The following is a 21,670-nucleotide window of genomic DNA, read 5'->3' on the forward strand; positions in this document are numbered from 1 at the left end:
GCCATTTTTTATGGTACATGTGCTTCAAAGACGAGTTTTGGTCATAGGCCCAAGGATAATTCTTCGCGGTGCCATACCAATCAACTCAAACATAGGTGGCTCCGGCCACCGCGCCCTCCTTGGAGAGGTTGTGTCTCATTTTGGTCTTTGTTGCCCCTTGTTTGTTTGCAGTGTCTCGCTCGTTAGCTCGTTTGTGTGTGTGTGTTCTCTTGAAGGTTTTATGCAAAGTTTTCTTTTCGTGTGCTTGAAACTGCATTTTCTTGGGTTCACGGTACTACCATGGTCCTCCACGGTACTACTGCAAGGACACGGTACTGCCGCAACCAGCACAGCAGTAATTTTTTACTGCTGCTGGTGGAGCCGTACTACCGCCCATGGCGCGGTACTTCCGCCCGGGCGGTACTACCGCAATGAGTCACGGTACTACCATGGTGTAGCGAGCGCGTGGGGGTTAAGAGCGGGCAGGGGGAGTTCCAACTCCCCCATACCCATTCACTCCTTCTTCCCACGCCACCTCTCTCTCTCTCTCTCCTGCCCACGAACGGTGCCGGAGACCCTCGCCGGATCTCCCTCTCCAGCTGCTCTTCTTGGATTCCGACCGGTGGGATCGTTCCCCACCACTTCCTCTTGCCATGGAACAAGGTCTTTCCCCAAATCTCTCTCTTTTTGGTTTGTTCCTTTGCTTCTAGGTTTTTGGGGAGATGCTAGTTGTTCTTGAGATTTTAGGCTAATTCTTTGCAAGAGTTGGATGGAGGAGAGTAGTATTGCGTAGAGTTTGTACATCATATGTTGCCCTTTGGTAGATTTGATCGACCGTAGTACCGCTTTGTCGTCACGGTAGTTCCCAGATTCACTTGGTGTTTCGGATCTGAAAACGCACGGTACTACCGCACCTCCTGCATGGTACTACCGCCCGTGCAGTACTACCGCACCTCAAGCGCGGTACTACCGCGCGCGCGATACTACTATTATTTGGAGTGGCACTAATTTTTTAGTTCCGCGCGACCAAGCAGTGCTACAGTTGCTGTCAAATCTATCATGTGCGAATTCTACTTGTTTCACTGTTTTGATGCGTTCTTTGCACTGATCCTTCTTGCATTTCTTGCGTGTTTGTTTTGTGGTGTGTGGCTCAGGTGCTCATGCTTGTCGTTCCAACCCAAGCCATGACACAGGCTCCAAGCATCTGCGCAATCAAGATGAAGCTCTTGAGGGCTCTAGTGCCCCCAACGCAGGACCAAGACCACAACCACCAAGGACAAGGAACCCGTCATGGGTATGGATGAGATGCCACTTGCTGAGTTCATCTCTCAAAGGAAGATCAATCCCTATGTGAATCCTTGTGCCAATCTTCGAGGGAATGAGTTGTTTTGGACCAAGCAGCAGAATCTCATTTATCTGGATGTGATCAAGGCCAAGCGGAATATCTATGTGGATGTGCACTGGATCGACATGCATCATATGAGGGAAGATAAGCACCGGGCATACTTTGGTGAGGCTCTGGATCTAGTGGAGTAGTTTGGCATTGAGCATATCATCTCTTTTCACAAAGACTATGATCCGGAGATTGTGGCTCAGTTCTTCGCCTCGGTGTACTTTCATCCTAATGAGGACCGGACGATGACTTGGATGACCAATGGTCAGCGGCTGACGGCTACCTGGAAGGAGTTCATGACCTTGCTTGGTGTTTCGGATGAGGGGCTCGCTACACCCCAAGGTGTTCTCCCTCATGCCAATTCCGAGTCAGCCAACAAGAACAAGCTTCAGCACTTCCTTGTTGAGAAGAAGCTCTCCAGTGGCAAGTCTTCTTGGGTGCTCAACTCCTTCCTTGACATCATGTACCGAATCTTCCGCAACTCTCTCTTCCCACGCATTGGGGATAAGGACAAGGTGCATGCTTATCTTGTGGACATGTTGCTCCTTTATGAAGATGCGCGCAACTCTCAGACGCTACCACTTGATATCTCACATATCATGTGGTGTGAGCTTCGATTTTCCGTCTTCAACCGCAAGGTCCCCATCTATGGATCGTATCTATTTCAGTTGATCTCAGCAACTTGGGAGAAGCTCTTCCCTCGGGGTGACTTTGAGGCCCCTGATTAGATTCGACATGATTCCATCCGGCTCCGTGTCAAGCCTCAGTGGGCTAACACCACTTCTCGTGCTGAGGCTGCGGCTGCCATGGATGTGGATGCAAATGAGGTTGAGGAGGAGCTAGCAGATGAGGTCAGCTCTGAGGGCTACACCCCTCCCACCTCTGAGCCATCTTGGGCTAAGAGGCTGAAGAACAAGATGAAGACCTTGTTCTGCATGCAGGCCAAGGGACAATACAAGTCTCATGTTGCCTCCAAGGAGAGTCGCTGCCGTGATAAGAAGATCATGAGGCTGTTTGGAGAGGATCTTTCTGGCGGTTCTGAGGATCGCATCACTCCAGAGGTTGAGTGGATGGCGAAACAAGGCTTCAAGTGGACTGATTCTGAGGAGGACGTCGAGGAGACCATTCCTACTGCCGAGTCTGACGAGGACCGTGCGTCTGACTACTCCGCTTGAGCCACCACTTGTGTGTAGGTGTCCTCTCTGCCTTTTTGGCGTCTCGATGCCAAAGGGGGAGAGAGTGTAGGGACTTGCGTGAGTCTTGTGTCTTGTGTTTGCTTTGCTCATGTTTGTTCCGTTGAACCTTGCTTGCTTTGGTTTAGTTTGCTCGTAAGACTTGGTCTATCATATGGTGTAAGACATATGCACTCTATCGTACCTTATTACCTTATTGAGCTTATGTTATATTGTGCTATTTATGTTATGCCCATATTTTCTATCTTGCTTAGTGTTAGCCTTTTTGTTGTAAGATATGCTTTGTCTCTAAAATATAGGGGGAGTGTTGATCCTAGTATACGTGTCGCACAGTCCAAAGCACTTTACCCTCTGGCACGCATCTAGGGGGAGCTCGTCTATAATTTAGAGATGTGGGGTTTGCTTATGTGCTATATTCTTTCCCTTTGTGCAAATCCCGTATTGTCATCAATCCACCAAAAAGGGGGAGATTGTAAGGGCATTTTATCCCTAAGGTGTTTTGGTGGTTGATGACAATGCTTTTGCGGACTAATCGTGTAACTTGAGTATTTCAGTCGCTTCGTCACTAGGCACAAGACGGTTTGGTACCCCTCAAAGACTATTGAAGACAGTGGTGTTCTATGTCTCTTTTGGTGGATTTGACTCGTAGGATAGTCGTACCATTAAGAGGGTGCCGCGGTGGAAAGGTTCGGGTGGAATCATCACGTACATGTTTTCTCCCTTTGCACCACCTTTCCCTTTGCGCCTTGGAGCATCCTCCGTTATCTTCATTGTTGTGCAAAAAGAAGGATTCCTAGTGTTGCTTCTGAGGCATGCGGTAGTACTGCTCCTAGGAGTGGTAGTACCGCAGGCCCCTGTGGTAGTACCGCAAGCCCTTGCGGTAGTACCGTAGGAGCTCACGATAGTACCACTCTTGTGGAGCTGTAGTACCGTGGCCTCAGACCAGGCTCAGCCTCTCTTGCGGCTGTAGGGGCGGATGAAATTTTTTTACATCCGCGCCCTACGCGGTAGTACCGCCCCATGCGCGGGGTAGTACCGTGAGTCCTAGTCTGGCTCAGTAACACGAGCGGAAGTAGGGGCGGATGTAATTTTTTACATCCGTTCACTGCGCGGTAGTAGCGCACGCCTGGCGCGGTAGTACAGTGTCGGATTTTTGCACTGTTCGTTTTTCAGCAGAAGTAGGCACAAATGTATTTTTATTCATCCATGCCCTTCCCAGCCTAGTCCATTCTGGCCTTGCGGTAGTACCACAAGGGGGAGCGGTAGTACCGCGTCAACGGCAGTACCGCTCTCATCCTTGGCGGCTCTGGCCTGGACTAGCCCCTCAGTGGTAGTACGGCAGTCCATCGCGGTAGTACCGTGGGCCCCTGCGGTAGTACCGCTTGTCTGGAGCGGTAGTACCGCAGGTCGCGGGCTGAGTAAGTGGATAACGTTTGGATTTGTCTCTCCACTATATAAGGGGTGTCTTCTTCCTCTTGTTGACCACCTCTTCTATCCCTATGCTCCATTGTTGCTCCAAGCTCCATTTTCGCCCGATCTCTCTCCCTAGCCAATCAAACTTGTTGATTTGCTCGGGATTGGTTGAGAAGGCCCCGATCTACACTTCCACCAAGAGAAATTTGATTCCCCCCACTAATCCCTAGCGGATCTTGTTACTCTTGGGTGTTTTAGCACCCTAGACGGTTGAGGTCACCTCGGAGCCATAGTCCATTGTGGTGAAGCTTCGTGGTGTCGTTGGGAGCCTCCAATTAAGTTGTGGAGATTGCCCCAACCTTGTTTGTAAAGGTTCTGTCGCCACCTTCAAGGGAACCAATAGTGGAATCACGGCATATCACATTGTGTGAGGGCGTGAGGAGAATACGGTGGCCCTAGTGGCTTCTTCGGGAGCATTGTGCCTCCACACCGCTCGGAGACGTACTTCCCCTCAAAAGGAAGGAACTTCGGTAACACATCCTCGTCTTCACCGTCTCCACTCTTGGTTACCTCGCGCCTTTACTTTTGCAAGCTTACTTGTGTTATATTCCTTGCTTGCTTGTGTGCTTGTTGTTGTTGCATCATATAGGTTGTTCACCTAGTTGCATATCTAGACAACCTACTTTGATGTGAAGTTTAATTTGGTAAAGAAAAGCTAAAAATTGTTAGTTGCCTATTCACCCCCCCCTCTAGTCAACTATATCAATCCTTTCAACAGAGCTCACTCCGGCCTTCATGCAAAATAAAGATCTGCAATTAGCTTGTTGAAGTGCGAGGATTCAAAAGACATCATCAAACATTTCACATGTCTTTTTTTACCGACCGTACTGTCGAATCAAACAAGAAAATACAAGAGACCTTTAAAAAGTAAACAAGCATACATCAACAAAAATTTGATCTAGCCCTTGCCACACCATGAGTAAGGGTTTAAGCTTTAATAAATGTCAACTCTTGCTGCATCTGTTATTAAGCAGATGATTTTAAGTTATTGGAGTTATATCGTCTGTCACCTCAAAGTTTTCTCAAGCCAAAAACACCATCTTCTGCTCCAAGGTGATCTTGATGTTTTCAGCCTGTTCAAAGAGAGGAAAAGGAACTTAAATTCATGTGAACCATGGTAACAGGGTTAAAGGTGCCTAAAGGTAGTTGTATAATTTTCAACCTTTCAGAACCCATGAAGCTCCCCTTCATAAGCAACAAAACACATCACACAAAAAATAGTACCATGTTTTCACCAAGGCAAACTTCATTCATGCAAGTGATTGGAAACACACATAAAAATGTGGTTAAAGGGGAAAGTTCCCTCCCTTAAGTGTACGATGTTATGTAGAAATGATGCACCCTTGTTGATCAAAGTGGGTTGGCAAGCTTACAAGTTACAACCATGCACTCAAGCCAAGAAATCGTCGCTTGGTTATCTGGAAGCAACAACAATTTCAGGTGATTGGGGCCATGTGGATCAAAAGCGGGTGGGAGAGCTTACAACCGATCATCAAGTTATCAAGTGTTGTTCTTGTACAAGCCCAATCTAATTAGGTTCTGAAAATCATCAAGTTCTCGCATGATCGTCCATTCTTTTTTTTCTGTGTGTGTTAAGTATAAAAATAGTCAAAACAACTGCATTGCATTGAAATGAATAATTGATAATATTATGCAGAAAACCTTGAATATGTCAGGCGCGAATTTCATGAAACTAACTCTGAAAAAATTTAGAGCATCTCCAACAGACGCGCTATATAAGCGCCGCGCTGAAAAAGTAGTGCTTTTAGCGCGCGCTACCACTCTGGGCGCTCCAGCGGACGCGCAAAAACCACGCGTGGCATATCTAATTCAGCGCGCGGGCAGAAATGCCATCGCGCGTTGCTTATTTGTTGCGCCCGCTCCGGCGCGCTGGACTCTTGAGCGCTTGCTCACAACTCTACCTACCCATCCAGCCGCTGCCGCCGCCGCCGCCCGCGCCACCCCATTTCTTCCGGCGACCGTTCTGGCACTTCCCTGATCTCTCCCTGTGCGTCCGCAGCTTCCTCCGTCTCCCTCTAGTCAGTGCCGCCCGTGGCGCGCAGCATTCCTCCGACGAACACCACCCGACCGCCCACTGGATGTCAAGACTGCATTCCTTAATGGATTTATTAAAGAGGTGTTGTATATGATACAACAAGAAGGTTTTGTCAATCCTAAAGGTGCTAGCAAAGTGTGCGAGCTCCGGTGATCCATCTATGGACTGGTGCAAGCATCTCAGAGTTGGAATATATGCTTTGATGAGTTGATCAAAGCATATAGTTTTATACAGACTTTTGGAGAAGCCTGTATTTACAAGAAAGTGAGTGGGAGCACTACAACATTTCTGATAAGTATATGTGAATGACATATTGTTGATGGGAAATGATGTAGAATTTTCTAGAAAGCATAAAGGAGTGTTTGAAAGGAGTTTTTCAAAGAAAGACCTCGATGAAGCTGCATACATATTGGGCGTCAAGACCTATAGAGATAGATCAAGACGCTTGATAAGATGTTTCAATGAGTATATACCTTGACAAGATTTTGAAAGAGTTCAAAATGGATCAGTCAAAGAAGGAGTTCTTGCTTGTATTACAAGGTGTAAAATTGAGTAAGACTCAAAGTTCGACCACGGCAGAAGATAGAGAGAGAATGAAAGTCATTCCCTATGCCACAGTCATAGGTTCTATAAAGTATGCCATGTTGTATATCAAACCTATTGTGTGCCTTGCCAATGAGTTTGGCAAGGGGGTACAATAGTGATCCAGGAGTAGATCACTAGACAACGGTCAAAATTATCCTTAGAGGACTAAGGAAATGTTTCTTGGTTATGGAGGTGATAAAGGGTTCGTCGTAAAGGGTTACAATGATGCAAGCTTGAAGCACTAATCTAGATGACTCTGAGTCTCAGTCTGGATACATATTGAAAGTGGGAACAATTAGCTAGAGTAGCACAATACAGAGCATTGTAGACATAGAAATTTGCAAATACACACGGATCTGAATGTGGCAGACCCGTTGACTAAACTTCTCTCACAACCAAAACATGATCACACCTAAGTACTCTTTGGGTGTTAATAACATGGTGATGTGAACTAGATTATTGACTCTAGTAAACCCTTTGGGTGTTGGTCACATGGCAATGTGAACTATGGGTGTTAATCACATGACGATGTGAACTATTGATGTTAAATCACATGGCGATGTGAACTAGATTATTGACTCTAGTGCAAGTTGGAGACCGAATGAAATATGCCCTAGAGGCAATAATAAATTCGTTATTTTATATTTCCTTATTCATGATAAATGTTTATTATTCATGCTAGAATTTTATTAACCGGAAACTTGATACATGTGTGAATACATAGACAAAACACAGTGTCCCTAGTAAGCCTCTACTAGACTAGCTCGTTGATCAAAGATGGTTAAGTTTCCTAGCCATAGACATGAGTTGTCATTTGATAAACAGGATCACATCATTAGTGGAATGATGTGATGGACAAGACCTATCCGTTAGCTTAGCATAATGATTGTTCAATTTTATTGCTATTGCTTTCTTCGTGTCAAATATATATTCCTCTGACTATGAGATTATGCAACTCCCGAACACCGGAGGAACACCTTGTGTGCTATCAAACGTCACAACGTAAATGTGTGATTATAAAGATGCTCTACAGGTGTCTCCGAAGGTGTTTGTTGGGTTGGCATAGATCGAGATTAGGATTTTTCACTGATGTCGCTTGAAGCTACGTCGGTATTTTCCCCAAAGAGGAAGGGATGATGCAGCACATCGGCGGTAGGTATTTCCCTCAAATATGAAACCAAGGTTATCGAACCAGTAGGAGAACCAAGCAACACAACGTAAACAGCCCCTGCACACAAAGAACAACACCTCACAACCCGACGTGTTAAAGGGGCTGTCAATCCCTTTTGGGTAACGGCGCCAGAAACAATGCGTGGATGGGAGAAATTTGTAATAGATTGAAATAATAGATCGCAAATGAAATAAAGTGCAGCAAAGTATTTTTGTATTTTTGGTTTAATTGATCTGAAAATAAACGTGAGGAAAAAGTAGATTGCAAGGAAAATATATGAGAAAGAAGACTCGGGGGCCGTAGGTTTCACTAGTGGCTTCTCTCGAGAAAGATAGCAAACGATGGGTAAACAAATTAATGTTGGGCAATTGATAGAACTTTAATTATGACAATATCCAGGCAATGATCATTACATAGGCATCACGTCCAAGATTAGTAGACTGACTCCTGCCTGCATCTACTACTATTACACCACACATCGACCGCTATCCAGCATGCATCTAATGTATTAAGTACATGAAAAAACGGAGTAATGCAAGAAGAACGGTGACATGATGTAGACGGGATCCGTTTATCTATGGCGGTAGATATGAACCCCATCTTTTTATCCTTAGTATCAACGATACATACATGTCGGTTCCCTTTCTGTCACTGGGATCAAGCACCGTAAGATCGAACCCACGATCGGGCACCTCTTCCCATTGCAAGATAAATATATCAAGTTGGCCAAACAAAACCCAAATATCGGAGAAGAAAATATGAGGCTATAAGCAATCATGCATATAAGAGACCAAAGAAACTCAAATAACTTTCATGGATATAAAAAGATATAACTGATCATAAACTTGAAGTTCATCAGATCCCAACAAACACACCGCAAAAAGACTTACATCATATGGATCTCCAAGAGACCATTGTATTGATAATCAAGATAGAGAGAGGAAGCCATCTAGCTACTAACTACGGACCCGTAGGTCTACAAAGAACTACTCATGCATCATCGAAGAGGCACCAATGGAAGTGGTGAACCCCTCCGTGATGGTGTCTAGATTGGATCTGGTGGTTCTGGACTCTGCGGCGGCTGGATTAATATTTCGACGTCTCCCCTAGGATTTCTGGAATATTGGGATATTTATAGAGCAAAGAGGCGGTCCGGGGGGCACCCGAGGTGGGCACAACCCACCATGGCGCGCTTGGGTCTCCTGGCGCGCCCTTGTGGGTTGTCCCCTCCTCGGGACTCCCCCCAGGTGCTACTAGGGCCCAACTTCTTCCTTTCGGTCCATAAAAAATCATCATAAATTGGCGTGGCATTTGGACTCCGTCTAATACTGATTTCCTGCGATGTAAAAAACATGCAGAAAACAACAATTGGCACTTGGCACTATGTCAATACGTTAGTACCAAAAATGATATAAAATGACTATAAAATGATTATAAAACATCCAAGATTGATAATAAAACAACATGGAATAATAAAAAATTATAGATACGTTGGAGACGTATCAGTCACTCCGAGTATCAGAGAGGTATCTCTGGGCCCTCTCGGTAATGCACATAATATGAAGCCTTGCAAGCAATGTGACTAATGAGTTAGTTACGGGATGATGCACTATAGAACGAGTAAAGAGACTTGTCGGTAACAAGATTGAACTTGGTATGAAGATACCGACCGATGACAAAGGGAATAACGTATGTTGACATTGCGGTTCGACCGATAAAGATCTTTGTAGAATATGTGGGAACCAATATGAGCATTCAGGTTCCACTATTGGTTATTGACCGGAGAGGTGTCTCGGTCATGTCTACATAGTTCTCGAACCCGTAGGGTCTGCACGCTTAACGTTCGATGACGATATGTTATTATATGAGTTATGTGTTTTGGTGACCGAAGGTTATTTGGAGTCCCAGATGAGATCACGGACATGACGAGGAGACTCGAAATGGTCGAGAGGTAAATATTGATATATTGGAAGGTAGTATTCGGACACCGGAAGGGTTCTAGAGTGCATCGGGTACGTATCGGAGTACCGGAGGGGTTACCGAAACCCCTCGGGGAAAGATATGGGCCATATGGGCCATAGGAGGGAGGCTAACCAGCCCACAAGGGGCTGGTGCGCCCCCCCCCCCACAAGGAAGGGAACCGAATTGGAGTGGGGAAGGGAGCGGTGCCCCCCTTTCCTTCTCCTTCTCCCTCTCATTTCCCCTTTCCCTTTCCGGTAAAACAAAGGGGGGGGGTCCGAATTAGACTTGGAGTCCTAGTAGGACTCCTCCCACTTAGGGGCGCGCCCTAGGCCGGCCTCCTCCCCTCTCTCTCCTTTATCTACGGGGGCAGGGGGCACCTCTAGGCACATCAATTGTCTTAGCCGTGTGCAGTGCCCCCCTCCACCATTTACTCCTCCGGTCATATTGTCGTAGTGCTTAGGTGAAGCCCTGCGCGGATCACTTCACCAACACCGTCATCACGCCGTCGTGATGACGGAACTCATCAACTCTTTCATGCCTCTACTGGATCAAGACTTCGAGGGACGTCATCGAGCTGAACATGTGCAGAACTCGGAGGTGCCGTACGTTCGGTACTTGATCGGTTGATTCAAGAAGACGTTCGATTACATCAACCGCGCTAAGTTAACGCTTCCGTTTTCGGCCTACGAGGGTACATGGACACACTCTCCCCTCTCATTGCTATGCATCTCATAGATAGATCTTGCATGAGCGTAGTTTTTTTTTGAAATTGCATGCTACGTTTCCCAACACAAATCTGCCTCCTTCAAGTCTTCCATAAACTCATGAGAGGTATGGGAAATAGTTAACATAGTTTTCCCTTCATCCTTAGAGGTATTGCCTTCAGTTTTGTTTGGTAGAATAATGATCTTTCTCTTGTTCCACATGAAGGAGTAATAATTTTCCTTGCCCTTGTGTGTAGTATCCACATCAATTTGCCAAGGTCTCCCAAGAAGAACATGGTTGGCATCCATGTCAACCACATCACGCAACACATTTGAGTGATAATGCTTGCCCAAAGAAAGTGGCAGGTTGCATTGTTTGGTGATCCTCATATTCACTCCTTTCTTCATCCACCCAATAGTGTAGGGGTTTTGATGATCATGAGTATCAAGCTTTAAATGGTTCACCAACTTCTGGGAGATAAGATTCTCACAACTACAACTATTAATCACTAATTTGCATACTTTGCCATTCACCATGCATTTTCTCTCAATATTTACTTCTGTTGCGTGTCGCTAGGTTGTGGTGTGGAAGATAGGAGACGGTGAATCACACATACCCCCTCTTCACCTTCTTCTTGACAAAACTCTTGTCCCTCTACATCTTCAGATTTGTATTCTTCCTCATTGCCTTCACCATCATGGATAGTTGTGTTAGCGATTTTTCTTAGTGGGAAACCGTTGGATAGGTGTCCCTCTTTACCACATTTATAGCACTTTCATCCTTCATTTGCCTTACCATTGCCTCTAGTTTGCTTCGGGATGGGTCGTTTTGCCTTTGGCGGAGCGGTCTTTTCTTCCACTCTATTAGTGTGATCCTTAGATGATCCTTCGGTATGAGGATATGGAGCCTTAGTTTTCTCTCTTGTCCTCACAAACCTCTTGGAATTTAATGCTAGGGCTTATGCTTGATCAATGGACCAAATTTGTTACATCATCAGTCGATCTTGAATAGCATCATTGAGACCATTGATGTACCTTGCAACTTGTTGATCTTCAGTTTCAGCAAGGTTGCACCTCACTTGTAGCCTTAGAAACTCCTCTGTGTAATATGAAACGATCCTATTTCCTTGGGCGCAATTTTGGAATTGGATAAATATGATCTGGTCATAATCAGCGGGTAAAAATCTCCCTTTTAAAAGACTTTTCGTTTGCCACCAAGTTCTCCCACGAGGTTCTCCTCTCAGCCTATGTTCTTCTTGAATGCGATTCCACCATGCACCGGCTCCTCCCTTTAGCTTGTACGCGACCAAAGGAACTGTACGATCTTCCGAACCTCCATGGCCTCAAAGAAAGTCTCCTCTTCATATAACCAATCAAGGCGCCCTTCAATGTCAACATTTCCATTAAAAGTTGGGATCTCAGCTTTCACCTTGTATGTATCCCTTGCATATGCAGGGCTGGGTACTCTCCGATATGCATAGAGATCAGGTTCTTTAAGGGTATCATCATATTCTTCACCTTCAGAAGTTTCAACATAAATCGTCCTTCTTGAAGTACGTTGAACAACACGTTGTTGTGGCGGTCTCGCTCCAAGATTACCTCCCCTTCTTCTTTGTTGAACATCTTCTTCTTCTTTAGGCTTTGTTCGGTTACACCTCCTCATAGGGGGATTGGGGTGGATCGGAGGAGGTTTTGACTTGTAGAGGGTGTAATCCCTGCCAAACCCCTCCATCTTCCCTGTCAACCGAACATGCCCTTAGATGAATCCCCTTCATTGGCAGTAAGGGAACACCCTTTCTTATCATCTCAACCAGTTGGTCAAATCTCCGATTAAGATCTTCACACAACTCTTTGATTTGTTGTTTTGCAACATCTATTCTCTTCTACAATTGCTCCATTGCTTGCTGCAGCTTGCTCTCAAAGAGAACAACAAGGACTTGTATGGATCAACGGGGCTCTGATACCACCTGAAACATCGCAAGGTTATGGAGGAGCAACTCCACCTTGCTACTACAATGTGTACATCACAAGTGTTGAAGGAACTACTTCAATGTGCTGCACTAGATATCACTCTAAGGGCAGACGTACGTATGGCCAATATGCCAGCAAGAGAGTACAAGATCTACTCCAAGATCTTAGATAAGAACACCAGGTTCTATTATAGGTAGTGGGGATACATAGTCTGGGTACAAAGTAGAGGTGAGGACCTCTATTTATAGGGCTTTGGGAAGCTTTCACATACTTCTACTTATAATTGAAACACCCTAAAAACATCATTTAAGATTCACCATTCTACTCATAGCTAGAAGACTCTAGAAAACTGTAGCTAGGGTTGAGAAAGAAAATACTAGACTACAATAGAAGTCTCTAGAAGTAGCCAAACATATTTGACATATGATTATATTTTTATTTTCCTCATTTATTGTTCCTCATCAGTGGACCAGCAGTGAGGCATTCCCACATCACTTGTTCTCCTCCTCCCTTAAGATTCACACTCATGTCAAAAGCCTTCAAGCCCCTTCAGCTAACCTCTCATGCGTACTCCAAAGTGGCTTCGACCTTCTGTAGCATGTAATTCGAAGGGCAATGCATGCAAACAAAATAGTTTTGCATGAATCCAATGATTGTGTGGTGGACAACTTAGATGTGACATAACCCTAAAAAACTTAGATATGACATAGCTAAAAATCATCCTAAATGCTAACAATTTGATGTCGGATTCTTAGCCATTCTGAATGAATGTCCTCAGGCATGTCGGATCCCGCGCGTGAATCCTAAATCGTTTGCTCCCACGCATCCCTCTGAGTGAATTGTGAGCTAACAACATTAAACCGTTCGCCCAGGATGACAATCCGAGCAAACACATCCAGGATGACAACTCCTGTTTTTAGAGCGTGGCAATTTTCACCTTTTTTTCGTTGATGTAGCTGGATAATTCCTTTTAGTCGGCACGGCAAATCCGAAGCATGATAATGTTCACTGTTTTTTTTCCTTTTTAGGCTAACAATTCTCCGTGCTGCCATCATGGCAAATGCGTGCAAACACACAACAATTACTGTGCTAAAGCATGACAATTTCCTGACAATCTTTTTGTACCTTTTTGCGGTTTTATACTCCCTCCGTCCGGAAATACTTGTTGGAGAAATAGATGAAAATGAGTGTATCTAGGACTAAATTGCGTCTAGACACATCCATTCATCCGACAAGTATTTTTGGACGGAGGGAGTACAACATGAGATTTTTTATTTTAAAACAAGATAAATCCTTATATACAACAACATGATAACTTCATCTGTTTTCACATGGTTATTCCTGTAGCGTTCGCTGGGTGTGATTTTTGTGTGCGAACGAAAACGTATGACTGTTTCTACCTGGCTGAAAACGATAGTTCGCTCGAGTGACGAGAATTAGCAAGTTCGTTTTCTGAAAATCATCTGAAAAATTGCTGTCAATAATCTCACGTTTAATTATCGGTACCGAAACAGCCACCTCACGGCGTCGGGGGCTCTCGCGGGTAGATGGCGCGTGCGGTTGCGCCGCCGCCTACTTCCCACCTTCCCGCGCACATAAATCCCTGCGCCTCCCCTGTCTTGCCCCCTGTCAGCTCCGTCTTCCCCGAGGCCCAGAATCAACTCCCGTCCCGGAGCAATTCCGGCCCCCGCTTCGCCGCCGCCAACCGTGCTCTGTCACCCACTCCCAGTCCCACGCACTGCCTCTAGCTAGTCTTTTGCAGAATTGCAGTTGCTGCCCTCTGCGGCGTTTGGTCGAACAGCTGGTGGGCCGGGTGTCCTCCCGGCGCCGCGGCTGGCGGGATCCCGTGATGTCTCGCGTTGGATTCGATGGCTACGTATACTAATCCAAATATTCATAGGAGTACTTACTACGGCGAAATCTGACTGAAGTAGAGTAGATAGACTGCGACGGGTTCCCGCATCTATCATTCGAGGTAGTTGCCACAGACCCGGAGGCCCATGTGCGCGACCACAACGGAACAGCCAACTACCTGCACGCCTACTCCCCATCTGCTTCCCGCCACTATAAATCCTTCTACCTCTCCTGCCCGTGCCCGGCCGAGCGAGACCCAAATCAATTCTACTCCCGGAGCAATTCCGCCCCCCGCCTCGCCTCGGAAGGTTCGCCCGCCGCTGCCAACCGTGCTCGCTCACACATGAATGCACCCACTCTCACTCCTCTAGCCTTCTGCTCTCTGCGGCGTTTAGTCGAACAGTTGGTGGGTGTTGCCCCCGGCGCCGCGGATCTGCCGCGCGGCGGAGCGGGATCCCGCGGTGTCTCGTGGGGATCTCGCGCCTCGTGCTTTGATTCTTTGGGTGGGAACGGCTTGCCTGCCTGCTTGCTTGCTTGCTGCGTTTGATCCGAACTCAACCGAGAAATGCCCACCTTTGGCGCGAGTTTTGTTCCGTATCTGGCAGGTTACTGCCTTGTCGTGTGGGTTTTGTCGGCTTTGGGCTCTGGCGCAGATCCATTTGCTTAGCCCAGGTCCAGGTGTTAAGGTCCTTTTTTAGCCGCTCTGCTGTAAGTTGTTTTTTAGGGATCTTGAGCAAACGCAGACTTAGTATACTACTACGTAGTTTTTAGTTTTTACTGTGGATTCGAATCTTGGAGGGGCGAACATAGTTTAAACATTCAAGTAGTTGGGCGGTTGTGGAATGAAATGTGCTGGTGTGTCATGTTTGCTTGAGATCCGGTCTTCTCAGATTTTCTCAACAATTTTATATCCTATTGGTTTTGAGGATCAGACAACTTGATTCTGATTTAGTCGCCAGAAGTAGTGAACTGAATATGCTGGTGCATCGTGTTTGAGATCTGGTGCAGTGTGCAGATTCCAGCCTCCTCCTATGGTATACTTAGGATCAAGCAATTTAATCCCTTTAGATTCTCAGACTGTCCTGTTTTAGCACTATTCACAACGGTAATCTCACACTAGGTTTTGGGAGTGAAATGTCACTTGGACCAAGTGCCTGGGCACTTTTGGGTGAATTTGACTTGAATAGGAACTTTACACTAGGTGTTTATGCTTTTGTAGTTTTTGTCTAGTTGTCATGTTGGATGTTGGGCTTATGCTTGACATATCATATCAACATTTCTTTCATTGTGCTAACATGATTTCATTCTGTTCTGTTACTTTGACGACTAGTAGGGAAGGGGGCTTACGGTTTATGGTTTACTAAATAGTAGCTGTTACTGTGGTTATCATAGGCTAATACCTGTTTATTTTCAGGGGAAGTAAATCATGGCGACTGGTCAAATTTTCTCGAAAACCACCCAAGCGCTATTCTATAATTATAAGCAACTTCCTATCCAGCGGATGCTTGATTTTGACTTCCTCTGTGGTATATATTCTCCCTATCATTGGTTTAAAAGGATGTATAGTGTTTTCTGTTTTGCTTCTTTCTTACTGAATTTGCACTGCCTGATAGGGAGAGAAACACCTTCTGTTGCTGGAATCATCAATCCTGGTTCTGATGGGTTCCAGAAGCTTTTTTTTGGACAAGAAGAAATTGCTATTCCAGTTCATCCTACGTGAGCTCTCTGCTCCCTCATTTATCTTGTTTGATTGAACAAGAGTGTGGTTCTTATTTCAGATGGAGGGATATTACATTAGCAGTTTGCTAGCTCAATATTCATGTGTGAACAATTTATCTATTCATGTATGATGTATCTTTTGTAGAATTGAAGCTGCTTGCAATGCACACCCAACTGCGGATGTTTTTATCAACTTTGCATCCTTCCGGAGGTTAGTTATAGCATTGATAATCTGTCTGAGAAATACTCCAGGAACTACAATTTCACTGTATTTTCTAAATCTGCAGTGCGGCTGCTTCTTCAATGTCAGCTTTGAAGCAGCCAACTCTCCGAGTTGTAGCCATAATAGCGGAGGGAGTTCCTGAATCAGACGCAAAGCAGCTAATTAGTTATGCACGTGCTAACAACAAGGTAAGGATTATATTTTACATGGAATTACTGCTTTTAAGTTTGGGTGTGATCACCGGTTCTCATCATAAAGCGCTTAGAATAAGACAATTTCATATCAATTACTCCCTCCGTCCCATAATAAGAGCATTTTTTATACTAGACCCATAATGTAAGAGCGTTTTTGACACTGTCTAGTATAAAAAATGCTCTTATATTATGGGACGGAGGGAGTAGTAAAGGAGTATATCCTTATAGACACATTTGTAAACTAAATGATGGCTTGTGAGCTTGAGCAATATGATAACTTATATATATATATATATATATATATATATATATATATATATATATATATATATATATATATATTCGAAGCATTTGCTTTTTCTGTTAATGCAGGCTGACAGTGGCCTGCATAATTATTGTTTATTTTTGCTAAGTGATTTAGTATTATTTGTAGGTCATCATTGGACCTGCAACAGTCGGAGGAGTTCAGGCTGGTGCTTTCAAGATTGGTGATACAGCTGGAACCATTGATAACATAATTCAATGCAAGCTGTACAGGCCCGGATCAGTTGGTTTTGTGTCTAAATCGGTATGCTTCAATTTCTTTGTTAATAAACTTCCTTCATCACATGTATTTCTGTATGATTCGCGTCCATAAATAAATTAACAGAATAAAAAGAACTGTCCATTGGTTCTGTAAAGACGACTTGTTGTTTACATATGGAGAGCCTTAGAACTTTAGAACAGCATTATGATGCTTCAGCTTTTATCTTTTTATTTGGAAAAATGTGGAGAGCTCCTGACTTTACCTTTGTTTTCATTCCATAACTCCACTTCTTTAATTTGACGACTGATTATATATTCTCAACTGTATATTTTGAATACTCATTACAAACTGAACTTCCATTACTTCAATAGGGTGGCATGTCAAATGAGCTGTACAACACCATTGCAAGAGTGACTGATGGTATTTATGAAGGTACCTTGTTTGTGAATAAATGTAAAGCCACATTCACTGATTCACATGAATAATGCACCCATGCTAATTTTTTCTTAAATATTCAGGAATTGCAATTGGGGGAGATGTTTTCCCTGGCTCAACTCTTTCAGATCACATTCTGCGTTTTAATAACATACCTCAGGTTTGACACTTAACATCTATATATAGAAATAGATAGTGTTAACCTTCTTCCTGTAGTGTATGGATATTCATCATCTTTGTTGCACAAGTTTCCTGCGAATATTATATTTTTCTTCTCTGGCATGATTGGACACCCACAGGATGTCGCTGTTACATGTTCCTTTATCACATCCTTTTTGTGTTCTAACTTTCGGATGCTACTCCTTTACCATAACTTTGGCCTATCTCTATTGTCTTTGTATCGACTCCCATTTAAATTTTTGGGAAAATGGTTGTTTGGCGCACAAGTATGCTTTCACGATAATTCCATCCCTGCATTACTTGTAACCAAGTCTGGATTCTGATCACTGGTATACCAACATCTCATTTGTTGGCTTTAGGTTAAAATGATGGTTGTTCTTGGGGAGCTTGGAGGAAGTGATGAGTATTCGCTCGTCGAAGCCTTGAAACAAGGAAAGGTTCAGAAACCTGTTGTTGCTTGGGTTAGTGGGACATGTGCACGTCTATTCAAATCTGAGGTCCAGTTTGGCCATGCTGTAAGTTGTAAACAAATTGGTGCTCTTTTCCAGTGAGCTGAACAATACACTCAGTATGCACGGAAGTGGTTTATTTATTTATTTTGATACCATAACAGGGTGCAAAGAGCGGTGGTGAGTTGGAATCCGCACAAGCTAAGAATCAGGCACTAAGGGATGCTGGTGCAGTTGTCCCTACTTCATTTGAAGCTCTTGAAAGTGTGATTAAGGAGACATTTGAGAAGCTGGTACATCACGGCTGATGTCTTTTGCAAGTATTCTTTTGGGAATGTGTTAGTGGGAACCAAAGCTTGGGGTTACATATATTTTTTGCAGGTTGAGGAAGGAAATATTCCTCCTGTCCCTGAGGTTACACCTCCCCCCATTCCCGAGGATCTTAACACTGCCATTAAGAGTGGGAAGGTCCGAGCTCCCACACACATTATTTCCACTATCTCTGATGATAGAGGTCAGATTGGTGGCAACATGTTATCCTACATATGCTTGATAATTGTCCTTTGCCCTATTTTCCCTCCCCGAAATTATAAAATCATGTGTATGATGCAGGTGAGGAACCTTGCTACGCTGGTGTGCCCATGTCTACCATTATTGAAAGGGGTTATGGAGTTGGTGATGTTATTTCTCTTCTGTGGTTCAAGCGTAGTCTTCCTCGTTATTGTACTCAATTTATTGAGGTAATTTGTGGGTTAAATGTAACATGGATAGTCTATCTTCCCTACAAAAGCTCTAACATGCTGTGATAATTTTGTACCTTTCCCCCTTCTATATCTAGAGTTCACTTGGTCCTAATAAAGTTTCTTCGTATGTCTGACAGATATGCGTCATGCTTTGTGCTGATCATGGTCCTTGTGTATCCGGTGCTCACAATTCTATAGTTACTGCTAGGGCTGGAAAGGACCTTGTATCCAGCTTGGTATCTGGTGAGCTTGTTTAATTGATACATGTGAACCCGTGCCATTATGTACACAACAACATACTGAGACTTATGGTTGGAATAAAACAGGATTATTGACAATTGGCCCCCGATTTGGTGGTGCAATTGATGACGCCGCTCGGTACTTCAAAGATGCATATGATAGGGTGGGCCATCTTATTTCATATCCCTTTATTGATTTTTCAGCTTCGGTTTTCATGTGTTTCTTAATTGATCTTATAAACTACATCAATTGATTCTAGGATCTTACGCCTTATGAATTTGTTGAGGGCATGAAAAAGAAGGGAATCCGTGTCCCTGGGATTGGTCACAGGTATAATACCCCCTTGACATCATAATTAAACTTGCTCCTGAAAATGAACTTAAGAATTAAGCTCATTGTTTTTAATGTACAATGAGTTATGTTGTTTTCTTTTCTCAAAATTCACTTGCATACCTTTATTAGGATCAAAAGCAGAGACAACAGGGACAAGAGAGTGCAGCTTTTACAGAAATATGCTCACGCACACTTCCCTTCAGTCAAGTACATGGAGTACGCTGTTCAGGTTGAGACCTACACCCTGTCAAAGGCCAACAATTTGGTTATGAATGTTGACGGTGCGATTGGCTCGCTCTTCTTGGACCTTCTTTCTGGGAGTGGAATGTTCAGCAAGCAAGAGATCGACGAGATTGTAGAGATTGGGTATCTTAATGGACTCTTTGTGCTTGCACGTTCAATTGGCCTAATTGGGTAAGTCTCGCTCTTTTACAATGATATTGTAGCCAAGTACTCCCTCAGTCCCAAATTACTTGTCACTCAAATGGATGTATCTAGACTAGTAATTCTGGGCGGAGGTAGTACATTATTGTTACCCTAGTTACATTTTATTTTTTCCACATTTCCAATCTGCTTCTTGGATTCACAGGCACACCTTTGATCAGAAGAGGCTCAAGCAACCACTCTACCGTCACCCTTGGGAGGATGTCCTCTACACCAAATGAGGCAGCATATTGGTCTTCCACCTATGTGTACACCATAAATATAAAATCGAGCATAACTGCATAGAATTCAAAATTCCGACTGTTGATGGAACTAGGAGAGGAGGGATACAAGACCGTTACAGATGAAAGTTTGTTTCATTTTTTTTTCATTCAAGCATGAAAGCATTATGGCATCAGATATTTGAAAGGATACTTGATAGTTGTTTCATATTATCATCAATTGATTGTCAAATTTATTTCAGACATTTGGGGAATATTGTAATGGTTGTGATGCTAGTTCCCGTCACAAAACTCTGAATTATCTATTGTCAATTTATGGTGATAAAATATGGACGTGTTGCTGCTTCAAGCTCTAGGCGATTGATTGATCCCAAACTTATTAGCATGCCCTCCCTGTCATGGCTATCATATAGTAGCTTGAAAAACGATCTTATATTGTGAGACCGAGGGAGTACCACGTAATGGTATCCATTTAAAATCCTTTTCTGTGTTTGATATGTCTCTCTTGTGCTGATGCACAGCACCAGTCACTGCCCCTACCAAGCTGCACTAGAAGCATGTGCGCGCTTTATTGCACCGTTTTCTTCTTTAATCGTTGTGTTTGTTATATTATATATTGTTCAAATAAGTTAGTATCTCAATAACATGGTAATATACCAAAAAGAAATTGGTGTGCATGAAGGCCTGGTTTAGTGATGCGATTTATCTGTTTTAACCTTGCGACATGTCTATTTTGAGTTCTACAGTACTCCCTCTGTTTCTAAATATACGTCTTTTAGAGATTCCAATAAGGACTACATACGGATGTACATAGCCATATTTTATAATGTAGATTAACTTATTTTGCTTTGTATATAGTCCACAGTGAAATCTCTAATAAGACTTATATTTACGAACGGAGGGAGTATATCACAGCTATGGCATGCTTTGGTTGCTCCTGGTATGGTGATACCGCTTCAATTTATTGTTGAGATATTTGCTAGGGACATACTCCCTCCGTCCGGAAATATTTGTCATCAAAATGAATAAAAATGGATGTATCTAGATGTACTTTAGTTCTAGATACATCCTTTTTGTTTATTTTGATGACAAGTATTTTTGAACGGAGGGAGTATATGGTAGTACTAAATGCGCACCCAACAACCCCTTCGCTCCTCAAGCCATACGTATTTTGTCATGTATTAAAACACACCTCAAGCTCAGCCAGTGGTTGGTTCTAATCACACATCGGCAAGATATTATTCCTATAGGCTTAAAACTGTGGCCGGATTCTCTTATGCAGGCCAAAATGTGACCAAAGTTTTGTACATTTAGGCCTTCTTTGATTCATAGAATAGGATTATCATAGGAATAAGAAGTTTGTAGGAAATGAGATAACATGTGTCTCAAATCCTATGAGTAGAAATAGGAAAAGAGATGTCATTTGATTCACACCAAAGGAATTTTTCATTGAGTCTAGGTTCATGTTTATTTTCTTTGAAATGTGGAGAATAGGAATCTATCCTTTGTAGGAATATGAATCCATTTTTATGAACCAAAGAGCTGTAAAGAAAAAATTCCTATAAAATTCCTATCCTATAAAATTCCTCCAAAACAAAGGAGGCCTTAGATTCCCTAAGACA

General features: G+C 43.7%; 1 protein-coding gene across 2 annotated transcripts; it reads left to right on the plus strand.

The window, feature by feature from the left end:
• The first annotated feature begins 14,410 nt into the window (after nt 1-14,410).
• Nucleotides 14,411-20,397, plus strand: LOC123157439 (ATP-citrate synthase beta chain protein 1). 2 transcript variants are annotated; one of them, XM_044575725.1, is made up of 17 exons: nt 14,411-14,649; nt 15,756-15,867; nt 15,955-16,057; nt 16,206-16,271; nt 16,348-16,471; nt 16,911-17,045; nt 17,375-17,435; nt 17,522-17,598; nt 17,978-18,133; nt 18,232-18,360; nt 18,449-18,581; nt 18,680-18,807; nt 18,948-19,053; nt 19,137-19,213; nt 19,310-19,380; nt 19,513-19,797; nt 19,973-20,397. In XM_044575725.1, the coding sequence occupies exons 2-17, from the start codon at nt 15,768-15,770 to the stop codon at nt 20,046-20,048; spliced, it is 1,827 nt and encodes a 608-aa protein (XP_044431660.1). In that variant the 5' UTR covers nt 14,411-14,649; nt 15,756-15,767; the 3' UTR covers nt 20,049-20,397. The 2 variants fall into 2 exon arrangements, with proteins under 2 accessions (XP_044431660.1, XP_044431661.1); XM_044575726.1 differs by having other exon boundaries at nt 14,610-14,844.
• The last annotated feature ends 1,273 nt before the right edge of the window (nt 20,398-21,670 follow it).

Source organism: Triticum aestivum, chromosome 7B (genome assembly GCF_018294505.1).
Source record: "Triticum aestivum cultivar Chinese Spring chromosome 7B, IWGSC CS RefSeq v2.1, whole genome shotgun sequence".
NCBI classification, from domain to species: domain Eukaryota; kingdom Viridiplantae; phylum Streptophyta; class Magnoliopsida; order Poales; family Poaceae; genus Triticum; species Triticum aestivum.

Coding starts and splice junctions, on each gene's coding strand:
- LOC123157439 (XM_044575725.1), top strand. CDS start 15,768: ATGGCGACTGGTCAAATTTTCTCGAAAACCACCCAAGCGCTATTCTAT. Junction 16,472..16,910: donor ATGCACGTGCTAACAACAAG/GTAAGGATTATA, acceptor TATTATTTGTAG/GTCATCATTGGACCTGCAAC. Junction 19,381..19,512: donor GTCCCTGGGATTGGTCACAG/GTATAATACCCC, acceptor TACCTTTATTAG/GATCAAAAGCAGAGACAACA.